At 50.2% G+C, this 12523-nt stretch overlaps 1 protein-coding gene across 1 annotated transcript; it reads left to right on the plus strand.

Annotated features, from left to right (window-relative positions):
- Positions 1–565: 565 nt before the first annotated feature.
- On the plus strand, positions 566–8602 carry LOC104527412 (caveolae-associated protein 1-like). The gene is made up of 2 exons (XM_010171129.2): positions 566–1168; positions 8514–8602. Exons 1-2 carry the CDS (start codon positions 749–751, stop codon positions 8565–8567), a joined length of 474 nt encoding a protein of 157 aa, XP_010169431.1. The 5' UTR covers positions 566–748; the 3' UTR covers positions 8568–8602.
- Positions 8603–12523: the final 3921 nt, after the last annotated feature.

Here is a 12523-nt window from a genome sequence, read left to right on the forward strand (position 1 = left end):
GTGGTGCACACCGTGTGTGTTATGTGTACACCTGCTGTGTACGTTCACACACGTGGGAGTGTGCCTGTTTGTGATCCAGAAGTTTTGTGCCATAACTACTCAATCCAGGTCGTAGCCTTTGGTTAAAGTGTTGGGAATCAGGCTCTCGTGGTCCTGGAAAAAGCTCACTGTTGGCAAAAGGTCTGAATTTCCCAGCTGAACTTGAACGCGTGCGGTTGTTTAACCCATCCTTCCTCCAGTGGATACAGCTGTGCCCAGATGAGGTTGCTTTCTCTCCAGCAGCTTCCCGAGCTGTTTATTCAAGGCTTTTGTTTTTTCCTCTCCTTACTTGTCGTGCCTTTAGACTCCTGGTAAAGAAGAGGCAGTTGTAGTTTCAGAGCTCTGCATTCCTCGCTGAGCTGTGCCTGTGTTTGCATGCAGAGCCATCGCCTCCCCTCCAACTATTTTAATCATTTCAGAAAGGGTGGGTCATCAGGCATTTGGCAGCGGGCTCCTTTTCTATAGCTGAGGTGGAGTCAGCCAATGACCTGCAAGCCTGGAAAATTTTGCAGGGCATTTTCACTGGCCGGCTCTGCAGAGCTGTGCCATTTGAATTTCAGCACAGACATCCACACACTGTGCTCTCCATTTCTGGCGTCTCTCCCAGCGCAGAGTTTAGCTGAGGCTCGGGTTTAGTTTCCCCTCCTCTCTCTCTCTCCCTGTAGTGACAGCTTCTCCGGGCTCTGCTCGCCAGGACTCCCGAGCGATCATGGAGGATACTACTTTGCAAATTATCGAACCACCAACTGCTTCTGAGGCCTCCGAGGAGCAAGTGCCTGATGAACCCATCAAATCAGACCAGATCAATGGTGTGATGGTGCTGACCCTTCTGGACAAGATCATTGGAGCAGTGGATCAGATCCAGCTGACCCAAACACAGCTGGAGGAGAGACAGCAAGAGATGGATAGCGCAGTGACCAGCATCCAAGGAGAATTAACCAAGCTGACAAAGGCGCACACCACCACCAGCAACACCGTCAACAAGATGCTGGAGAAGGTGCGCAAGGTGAGCGTCAACGTGAAAACCGTTCGGCAGAACCTGGAGAAGCAAGCTGGGCAGATAAAGAAGCTGGAGGCCAATGAAGCAGAGCTCCTGAAACGCAGGAACTTCAAAGTCATGATCTACCAGGTAAGGAGCTATTTCACCACTTCTTTATGTCCCGTTAGCGGGTGTTTTCTTTGCTAAGGGCTCTGTCACGCTGCATGGCCGGCCCGTTACCCCCCCAACTCCCCTGACTGTCTGGTGGTCCAAAGTGAGGCGGGTCCAAAGTAGCTCTCTCATTCATGGTTGAACGTTGTCTGTGCCAAGATTTGATAGAGTTGCTATATTTATCAGGAATTTTATCAAAGGTGGTGAGAATGGCCCTACGCACTCGTTGCAATGAAGCAGACGTATCAAAATAACCTGATTTTACTGCTTAGCTAAAAAAAGAACAGGAATGCGTTGGGTTCTGGAAGGGACTATTGTAAACCTCTCTGCCAACGTCTTTTCTGCTGAGAGGCAACATGTGGATTGCTACGTGGAGAGCGATGATATTTCAGATCTGTGACATGGGTCTGATAACAACAAGAGGCAGTAACCCCAGCGTCGGGGTTAATCTCACTGACTAGGGCAGACAGAGACCTTAGAGAAAATTCAGCTCATGACTACTCCATCTGCCTTTGCTGTTGTGCTGGTGCAGGTTTCCACCTTCACTTTCCTGCAGCCTACGAGTCTTGAATCTCCTCGTTGCCTGGTTTCACTAACAGCTTTGGTTTGCTTGATATTCAGCCCCTGAGCTAAGAGTTGGATTTTTCCTTTAATATCAAACAAGAAGAAAGAGAGGAATATGTTAATGTGTTTCCATCTGTTTTCCTGTCTGGAGTGAGTCTCTCTTAGCAGAGCAAACTCTCTTATTGGGCCACAGAGGAAAAGTGAGTGAAATAGTTAATGATTCAGTTAGGAGCCTTTAGGTTAATAATAGACAGCTCAGGGGCAAATAGAGAAGCATCCAGTGCAGATCACAGCAAGAGAGAGAAGAGAAACAGGGAAAAAGAGAAGACACTTCTTGTTACAGGGTTTGAAGGGAGAGCTGATCACAGCAGGCTCAGGAATCTAACAAGTACGGGGGCCTGTGTAACTCTGATTCAGAGCTCAGGCATTTGTAGTTTTATCATGCCTGAAAGGCTGAAATACTCCAGCCTATTCAGATCACACGGGCACCCTAACCCGTTACATGTATATTTATTACAAGCTCTTCCTGTCAGGCTTTTGGGGGAGGATGGATCTATCCATGGAGAAATAAACTAGAGCTCTCAGTGTCCTGCAGCAGCAAGAACATTGCAAATGAGAAGAGTGAAGGGAATTGTTAAACATAACATTCCCTGTGGGTTACTGAAATAGGTAGGAAGCTTCCAGGTCCTGTGGAAGCATCCTAAACGTTGGCAGTTTGTCACTTTGTGAGCTGCTCATTTTGGCACAGCAGATTTGCAAAAACATCAGGTTACAAGTTTGTGTCTCGATTTATTCATGTGAATATTTTATCAGTAATTCCAGGCACTTGTGTGTGTATTGTGAAGGCATTTGTTAAATCCAGGATGATGTGCAGCTGCTTTACTGATAGTGAACGACGCTGTTTGTTGCAAGAAGCCTCGTTGATTGCTGCTGGGTTACCCGTTTACTAATATCCTCTGTGTTTCAGTATTAATAATAATGAAATATATAAAAAAAAAATGTATCAGGAGTCTATAAAGCCAAAGCTTTATGATGGTCTTCACCTGGGAGTTTAAATGAGGGAAATTCATTGTGTTTTCCTAACTGTGTCTATCATTTTTTTTAAAAAAAGAAAAAGATTACAAAGTAACTCTTTGCTAATTGAGTGTTTCACTTCTCAGGACCCACCACCTCTCATATGTTAGATATTTTCTTTCCAATGTAATTAATTCTGTGATGGTGAGCAACGTTATTACTATTCCTAACTCAGAAAAAGGTGCCTTTGAAAAGCTGTGGTTAACTTCCCTGTGCAATTGCATTTTCAGTCGCTGTGGCTAAAATAGCAAAGATTTATTAGTCTTTTATTGTGGAGAACAAGGATAAACTCATCTGAAGAGACATGAAATGTTACACAAACCCAGCCGTGGCTGTTTTCAAGCAAGACAGCTGAGTGAAGCAGTAGTCCAGGGATTTAACATGGCACGATTCTGTGGTAGGAAGAAATAAGAGGAGGTAAAGATAAATGAGTTCTTCACCAGCTGTAGGTGTTTGATTATTCTCTCACCGTTGCACACTGAGTCTCCAGGAGCTGCAGAGGGACTATTTCAGGAGTGCAAATAAGACCTTTTGGGACCGTGGGAGAAGAGGTCAAACTATAAGTGAGAGTTGTGTTTTGCTTGTTGTTAGATTAGGAGGAAATGAAAATCCGACTTTATTTGAGGAGAGCTCGACCTAAAGCACATCTGCCTGCCTAAAGCACATCTGCCTGCGTAGTTTCAGACTTGGGAGGAGAAAGTGCAGAACTGAAAATCCCTTCACTGGTGCCAGCTCAGGGTGAGGCACTGAGCCGAATGTTTACGGGCCGTTGCTCGCAGTCCCCTATAGACGTGCGGGTGCTCTCTCACTCGCTCACTGTTTCAAATACACTTCTACCTGATTTTGCCAGGAGTTGATCTGATCTCTACTGAGGTAAGGGGCTTTGTACTGACTTAACATAGGGAATTAGATTGATTATTGGGAATAAAATTTGGAAAACTCAAACCCCCTCCAAATTACCACATCTTTTTGTCTTGAAAACGAGCCTACCGAAAGCAAAGGTGACAGAGGTTTGACAAGCAGCTCTGTAAACAGGGGTTCAGTGCTCTGAGCGTAAACAGGACTTGCCTTCCTAAACAGTCCAATGTCAAATGACTACGTGCACTTGTTAGCAGCCCACGGGCACAGAGCCCCTCAGGGCTCCTGTCTCTCAGAGAAATTAGAACACCAACAATTTTGGTTAGAGTGGTTGCCAATTAAAACAAACTAAAGTGACTTCATCCGAAATCTCCTGGTTTTAGGATACGAGAATTTGGGGCTGGTTACTACAGGTCACAATTAAATAATGGATGTGCCATGCAGAAAGCTCCTGCTCTGAAACCAGCCAGCCTGCCGCGTTCATCTGCAGAACGGCGCGTGTCGGCACTCGGCGAGAGCACGGCAGTCCTCCTCCAAACATTCTCCAACAATTAGACTTATTCTTGCAAATGCCAAAGGCCTGATTTTCTTAGTGCCAGACATCTGAACGCTCGCAGCACGTAGCACACACACTGAATGTTCCAAAGCGTGCTGGTCCTTTATTTGGAGGCTCATGTGGGCGCCGAGCTCGAGGGAAATCTGGCTCGTGATGTGCAGCCTTGTTTGTCGGAAAGAGAGCGGCCTTTGTTGAAGGTGTGTGGACGGGTGGGTCCCCACGCTCTCAAACTCGGGGGCTCTCCCCACACTCTCAGACTCGGGGGCTCTCCCCACGCCGTCAAACTCGGGGGCTCTCCCCACGCCGTCAGGCTCGGGGGCTCTCACAAGGCTCCTCTGCTCTTCAGGTGACTCGAGTGGCTGCTCGGAGCCTCGGCAGACGTGGAGTTTCTCTGGGACAGGCCGGGCAGTTAGGAGAGCAGAGCAGAACAGGAACCTCAGCGGTACAATGTGTGGGGTAGGTAGGGCTGGGCGAGGAAATATAAATAGCACAGCTTGGCTTTTGTGCCTTGAGTGGGCCTTATATGGATGAGAGCAACAAGATTGTTGATCGTGGGGAAGAGGGATGAATTTCAAACCCACTCATTAATGTGACAGATTCGGAGGCCAGACCTGAACTGCCTCATTTTTAGGTCTGTGCTCTTCAGAGGAGAGCGTGGAAAAGAACACGAGCCTGGGGGTGTGATGAGAAGCACAGGCAGGGAGCACAGGGTGTGTGAACCCACGGACTGCAGCCGTGTGGTCCATGGGGGCAGGATGTTCCATTTGCTTTTGCTTTATTTTATTCTGTTCTTAAAAGAAATACCAAAGAGAATTAATCACGAAGCCTCTATTAAAAACCACAAAAAATCTGAATCATACAAAGTGATATTAATTAAGAGTTGATACTGTTTGTCTCAGATCCTTTGTTGCTGGAATAGAGGGGTCTCAGCTCAGAAATCTGTTGTGTCTTTCCCTCTGTTCTCCTGCTTTTGGCCACAAAAGTAGCAAAATTAGAGGTGAAAAAATGCCATCCATGGGGAGGGAGAGAAATGCCATTTGACTCATTTCCTTCAGGCTGCAGCACTGAATTCTCCATCCATTGTGAGGGGCACCACGTTAACACCCTGACGTGCAAAGAGTCCTTCGTATTCTCTGCACATTCCTGAATTATAATAGTATCAAGATAATAATTCACAGGAGACTGAGCCTTTAAAAAAACTTCACTCTGTTAATAGCTCTCACTTCCAGGATTTTTCTTAGTGCAGATTCTGGGTCTTTCTACCAAAAGACAGCTCTGGAGCATGGATTTCTCTGTTGCAGCATTAATATTTCATTGCTCAGGTATTATTTATAAGCAGTTAGTGCCAGGACCATGTGTTTTGCTGAAATCCTTTCAGCACCAGAGTTACGTACTGAGCTGTGCGGCGATAGATTGTCTCGGAGCGACGGGCCAGAGGCTGCTCGGCCAGCTGGGGTAAGGTTAGATCAGGTGATTAATGGCTTGTGCAAATAAAACCAGAGGTGATATTCCTACTGATCAGATATTCCTCTCTCAGGCCTCCCTTGTGCCTGTCAGCAGTGGATCTGAGCATCAGTCGTGTTGTCTGTGTGGTGCCAGTGGGGCCACTGCGCATGGCAGGACAATGAAGTGCAGAACATGCCGGCTGTGCTCTCTCCTCCAGTGTTCAGAGCCCTGGGACAGGCTGCCCAGGGAGGGTGTGGAGTCTCCTTCTCTGGAGACATTTAAGACCCGCCTGGACACCTTCCTGTGTGATCTCATTTAGGTTCCTGCTCTGGCAGGGGGATTGGACTGGATGATCTTTTGAGGTCCCTTCCAATCCTTAATATTCTGTGATTCTGTGAGATTGTGGCTCGTTTTCCCATTTCTAAGCTGGATATGAGCCTGCAGCAAACATGAATTAACCCATCGTGGACACACAGTGGGAAAAACTCTCCATGGCCACAGGTAACCCAGTTTGCAGGTCTGGGATTAGAAACCAAAGAAATCAAGAAGCCAGTCAGTGCTCAGACTGTGCCTCTCTGGAAAGACACGGTCCTGCTCCTCCCCAGCGTTCCCTGGGTGGGAATTGGAGCGGCAGATGGTAAAAGCTGCTTCGTGTTGCAGGTGCTGTGGAGCCCTGGAGGGGTGTGAGCGTGGTGGGAGAGGCCGTACCCCTGCGTGTCCCCCCAGTTCATATAAACACGGACGCTCTGTAGCTGGCGCGTCCCTCAGCGCTGCGGTGGCCGCGGGTGACTCACCGTGTGCTGTCACCCTGTCCTGGACCCAGACAGGGCACAGGCAGTTTCTGGCAGGTGGGGGATTGAGCACCCACGCTGGGGCCAACACAGCCCAAGGAATGTTCCGCTTGAGCCAGGCACAGACTCGGAGAGACCGAGAGGTTCCTGCCGCGGCGCTGGCGCTGTCTCTTGCCACAGCCCAGAAGTGTGACGTGCTCTCCCTGGCTGAGTAGAAACGACACCGTCTCCGCTCTCTGATGTACTGTGATGTGACCCACCTAGAGCATGGCAGTGACTCATAAGCTTTTCAGCAACATGCTTAGCCCTCTTTTATCCTGTTTGGGATAATATTGTCCTCTTGATTCTGCGGGATCTTCTATAACTTACAAAGTACCTGAAGAATTGTGGGTCCACTGTCCTGCTGCAAGAGAAGACAAAGACCAGAAACAAAAATGCTTAATGTCAGTGAGGGAAAATCAAATATTTAGAATAAAAAGCCTCAGGATGTTTAGTCTATAGCTTCATGTGAGGATGCAAATGTCAGTATGAGCACAGATCTATCTGCAAATCATCTGTAATGCAAACTCCATCTTTACTGCTTTGCTGTTCAGAAATAGCTCTGGAGTTATTAATCAGTTGAGACAGGTTTATCCGGGAGGAGCAGTTCTGAGAGTAAAGCCAGTTGTACAAACAGACTGATAATAGGATCAAAACTCTTTTCTGCTGTCAGGGGATAGGAAAAAAAAAAAAAAAAGCCTTTTCACTTTGCAATCTATTTACTTCTCTGTTTCCTACAGCCCTGCCTTTTTCTGACTCACTGCTAGGCAAAAGCACCTCTCCAAACACAGCCTCCTCCCCTCCCTGCGCTGTTCCTCCCTTGCTCTCCACTCCCAGGTCTGAACCAGCTCCAGTCCTGTACTACACTGCTCATTCTCACCAGCTAATGAAGATACAGCCTTTTAGGACATTGCTCCCAGGACACAGAGTAACTAGACGTGCCTGATGGAAAAAGGTGCCGAGAAGATTGCACAATATGCAAAATTATAGAGGGTGGAAGGACTTCTGCTGGTCAGATACTGCTTGAGAACAAACTAGCTTATCCCTTTAACATTTACCTAATCCCAACCTATTTTTCTTTTCCCCCTCGTGTTTTAAATCTTCTCCTTTGTCTCAGCAGTATCCTTTGGTGTCCTCTTGCTGCAGGATTCAGTAGTCTTCTCTCTAAGGACTTGAGGCTTCTCATTTTATGGACCTCTTGGCACCATTGGAGATAAAATCTGTTCAACCTTTGGAACGTACGAGCTGAGGCCATGCCTATTGCATATGGAGGGGTTAATTTTATATGCCAGCAGCTGCGAGGGGTGCTGAGTAGCCACCCCCTGTCCTCGGGGTGTGTTTAGCAGAAGAGAGAGGTTTTGATTTTGCGGTGAGCCTGTTTGCTGTGTCACTGGGTAGAGGTGTCTGTAAGCTGCTGGGTATTGTCCAGCGTTGGTTCAGGGTGTGGTCAGTACCTGACAAAGCCAGTGGATGGTGTTCTGGAATCACACAGGGATTTCAGTCTCTCCAGCTTGTGTATTTGAATTAATTAAATATAGGGTTTTAAAATCACTGTCTTTTCATAATCTTACACATAGAAGCAGACTCTGCTTTTAGCTACACCACAGAAATTGGAGATATCTGCAGAACAGCCAACATCAAATCCCTTGTGAACAGCAGTGGGAAAAGAGAGCAGAACCTGTCCCTGTGGCAGCATTCAGTGTAAACGTGCCCGGCACCATAGAAGGGATCCTGCATCTCCTAGGACCTGCTGTAAATTACAGGACACTCTTCCTTCTAATAAATCTTTGCTGACTGTCTTTTCTGTCAGAGTTTACTACCTGGCTTCTCCCTTTACTAAATCACACCCCTGTGCCTTTTCTCTCTGCCTGTTCCCATGCTAACCCGGATTACTTTGTTGGCGAAGTTCCTGAGCAGATTCCCAGTGGGGACAGGTAAGTTTTTCCATGGTGCTTCCTTTCTGCTGGCCATTGAAACACAGTTTTCCTCATCTCAGCCTGAGAAGATGCAGAGCGTGTGCTTTGAGCCTTCGCCAGGGACTGCCCTGTGAGCCATCTCGGGAACAGTTCCCTCCGCCCGCGCTGCCACGGCCCAAACCAGCAGAAGACGCAGGAGGAGGCAGCAGTTTAGGGCCTTCAGCAGAAGTACCCCCTGAAGATCGCTTTGAACCTCTTCTGAAGCTCTGAAAGCTGCTGATTCCAGAGCCTTTGCCCTCTCTGCCTGTTGCGGCTGCTGCAGCCTCCAGACCCGCAGGGCTGATCTGTCCCTGGGCAGAAATGCCTCCGCTTGTCGCCTCCCCTGCTTGCTGCATGCTGCTGCCCTGGTTGGAATGGATGGTGAGGGGCTGTGGTTTTCTCTCAGGCATTATGGGACTTGTTGTGTGCTGCCTCTGCGCTCTGGGAGGGAGGAATTGCTGTGTGGCTTGCACGAAGGGCTAGTAGCCAGGAGCAGTTGGCTCCGCTGGCATCTGCTGTGACTGGGCAAATCCTGTTTTCTGAGCCTCAGTTTCTCCCTCTGAAACAGCAACCTGGTAACACCTCCCTCCTCAGGCTTGTTGTGAGGTTTAGTTTATAGGTGTTTGTGGGGTGGTTTGAAGTTGTTGTGTTACACAGATAAAAGCCAGGCAGAGAGCACAAACTGCGTGACATAGAACTGCAGTTATCTCAGGCAGGCGCTGCAGCCTCCCTTTCCGTTCGGCCGCTGTTCACCAGGAGCTGGGCTCCTGCACACAGACTGGAGCTGGTGGTGGCTTGAACTGCTGTTTATTTAACACTTATCTCATGCCACAGGGGCCCTGGTAACAGCACAGTGCCCTCTTAGCCTTCCTCTTATTGTGTGGCTACTGGAGAAAATACCCTCAGCTCCCTTTGGGTGGGCACCCGGTGGTGTGTGCAGCGCTGTCCGCTGGGAACGGCCACGTCCATCCCGCTGCCCTGGGAGCTGGGCAAAGGGAAACTCAGCCCAGGAATCAGAGTCTCTAGGGGAAGCTGCCAGGGAAAACTTCTCCTTTTCAAGGAGAGTGATAAGATTTTTAAAAAGGCAGTTTTTTTGTGATATAGCAAGAGAGTCTGATAGCAATTACAATCTCCACAGAAAAGGTCTGTTCCAACAAGGCTCTGGAGAAGAGAGCACAGCTCTCCCCTCTTCTGCGCAGGGCATCCCTGTATCCCTGAGCTCTGCTGGGCTGTGGGTGCTTATCAGGTGTGTTGCTGTTCCTCAGGAATAACTGACTCCTCCTTCCTGTGACACTGGTGGAAGGTCAGCACACAAAAGCATCCTCTGAGGACTGGCAGAGCAAAGTTACCATGGCAATGGGAGTGCAGAACCTGTTCTTCTCTGGCAGGGCTCAGTCTGACCTGGAAGATTGTCTTCTTCTGCTCAGATGCCTTTAATCCTCCCTCAGCCTGTCCCCAGGCTTGTCTGACCCTCCTTGGGTGGGCAGAGGAGGGGCTGGTGTGGCACAGGGGGTGCAGAAAGCTCTGGCTCACCCAGCAGCAGCCGGGATCAGCCCTTTTTGGTCATAGCAGAGCCTGGGGATGCGAACTGGTCGTGTTCTGCATGTTACAGCTGCACGTCAACCAAACTCAACCATTTGTGCTGTTGCAACTATGTAAAAATAACTGAACAGAATGAATTGCAGATGTGATTAGCATGTGCCTGTGAAAAATCATCCATTAAAACTTCAAACTGGAGATCGAAGTGGCTGGGAGTTCTGGGACTCTGGTTTTTACAGGCTGACAGTAAGAGCCCCTCCGAGAGCATTCCAGGAGCCCTCCTCGCATTTTGGGAGTGTGGCCCAGGTTGGCTGGTGGTTCTGCAGTGTGTGAGGAGCTCTGGAGGCTGGGAATGCAGCTCAGCTTTGTGTCTCATCGGCCTTTTCTGTGACAGGGGAAGTGTTTACATGTGTTGTAGCAACGGGGTGGTGAGTGCAGGACCCTCCGGGCTGCCTGGGTGACTCACTGCAAGGGAACTCGGGCTTGAAAAACACACCAAAGCCCACTCCACGGAGCAAGGCAGATCTGACAGCCCTGAATTGTTTGAAATCAGAGGAACACAGAGCAGCCCAGCACCCTGTCAGCTGGCAGCCAGCCACTGTCAACGCTGGGTACGGGGCCGGGGTCCATCCAGGCACCCACAGGGTCCGAAGCCATCAGCTGCCCGTCCCAGTGGCTCTGCCAGCGGGAAGGAGCTTCCCAAAGTAAACGGCTTCCCGGGGAGCTCTGTGCCGAAGGGACAGCACAGCTGTAGTGTCAGATTGTGAAATGGGCCAGGGGGTGGCACGTTGCAAATGGGTGAAAGAAAATTAGACCTTGAATCAGAGCTGAATGTTTCTGGGAAGCTCATCAGGTGGCAGCCAGCTCGATCCCGGCACACGTGCAGCCGCTGGGCACAGCCCTGCTTGGTGCACAGAGCAGGGCACGATTTTTGTTCTGCTGGTATAAAAATCTTCTGAGAAATCTTGTTTACCCGCTGTCTTTGTGCCAGCTGGATCCAAGCTGTCTTAGAGAACAGGATGGGTTTGCATCTGCTGACTGGGATCCAGAGTTTGAACCCCTCCAAGAGGCAGAGATGCCAAGACCCAGGATTTTGGACTCGCCCAATTCCAGGGTCAGTGTTTTCCCAATAAAAATAGAGTAGTTGGAATGCCTGATGTTAAAAATGTGGCTCCTCTGGATGAGTCATGAGTGAAATGAAGTGCAGAGATCACAGTGCCTTGCCCAGAGCAGGGATTTGTGTGGTAGCCACCCCTGGGCCCGGGATGGTTGTTGATTGTTCCAGCAAGGTCCCATTGTCCTCCAGCCGCTGTGTCTGCAGGCACGTTCTGCCCGCACCGGGCAGCTGCCCTTCCCACAGCAGAAACACCTCTTGGGCAGGGAGGAGAAGACCCTCTCTGGCATCTGGGCAGTGCCCAGGCACGGGTGGGGAGCTGCACATGAGAGCTGCTCAGCAGCAACGTCCTCGTCCCCAGTGGGACGTGCCAGAGCTGCTGGTTGTCCTCGCAGCAGCTGTCCTGTGCGTGAGCCGGAGCCGGCCGGCACGCTCCGCAGGTGCAGGTGGGCTTGGAGTCAGGAGTGACCCAGCACACAGTGCTGAAAAGCCACCAGCTGCCCTCCAGCTGGTTTTCCACGGCTGGAATAAGCAATGAGATTGAAGAAGAGTCAGGGGAAAAAAATGCAGGAATTATACCAGGCGCAGGAGAGAGGGATGTGCTGCCCGGGGCCCTCGGCCGGGCCGGCAGCCCCGCAGCGGGGACGTCACCCCCAGTCACCCCGGCCATGTGGGACAGGGGCCGGGTGAAGATTGCAAAGGTTTCCCAAGCACAGCTGGAGAAAAGCTCTTGGAAACAGTCTGGAGGGGGAGGCTGGGATTGCAGACACCCTTACTTGTGGGAATAGCTGCGCTCCCGCTTTGGCTGTGTCTGAGCAACGAGGGGCCTCTCGGGAGAGGCGAGAGCGGTCTGGGGTCCCTGAGCTGGGCTGGGGCTGGAGCTGGGGCAGCTGCCTGTGGGGACGGCAGAGGTGTGGGTCTGTGCAGGGTACAGGCTGTGGGAGCTGGGAGCAAACAGCCGCTGTTCTCAGGGTGGAGGGGCAGGGATGGCAGAGCCGCTCGTCACCCTCGCTGTCCCGTGTCCTGGGAGCTGCTGCTGGCCACGTCTTTGCTGTTGTGAGGGAGGGAGTTTCAGGGTCCTGCCGAGGTCGGATGGGTGTGTTGCTGGTGCAGCCCATTCAGCCACACCAGAGATTTCAGTCAGAAGATGGGTTTGCTGGTGTAACACGAGGAGAGGTGGTTATTTCTGAGGCAGACGTGGAGTTTTTGAGGTGGTGTTTCTTTCTGCACACACATGTTCTGGAACTAACAAGGGGCTGATAAGGATCTGAGTTTGCAGGATATGGCCTGTTTCCAGGGACAGTCGTGCCAGGCAGAGGGGGATGCCTTTGTTCTGGCTCATTGTGTTGACTCGGAGGGAAGGAAGTGGCTGGGGGTCCTGATGTTCTCGGGTCCGCC

The sequence above is a fragment of the Antrostomus carolinensis genome, unplaced genomic scaffold, assembly GCF_000700745.2.
Source record: "Antrostomus carolinensis isolate BGI_N321 unplaced genomic scaffold, ASM70074v2 scaffold5967, whole genome shotgun sequence".
In the NCBI taxonomy this organism is placed as follows: domain Eukaryota; kingdom Metazoa; phylum Chordata; class Aves; order Caprimulgiformes; family Caprimulgidae; genus Antrostomus; species Antrostomus carolinensis.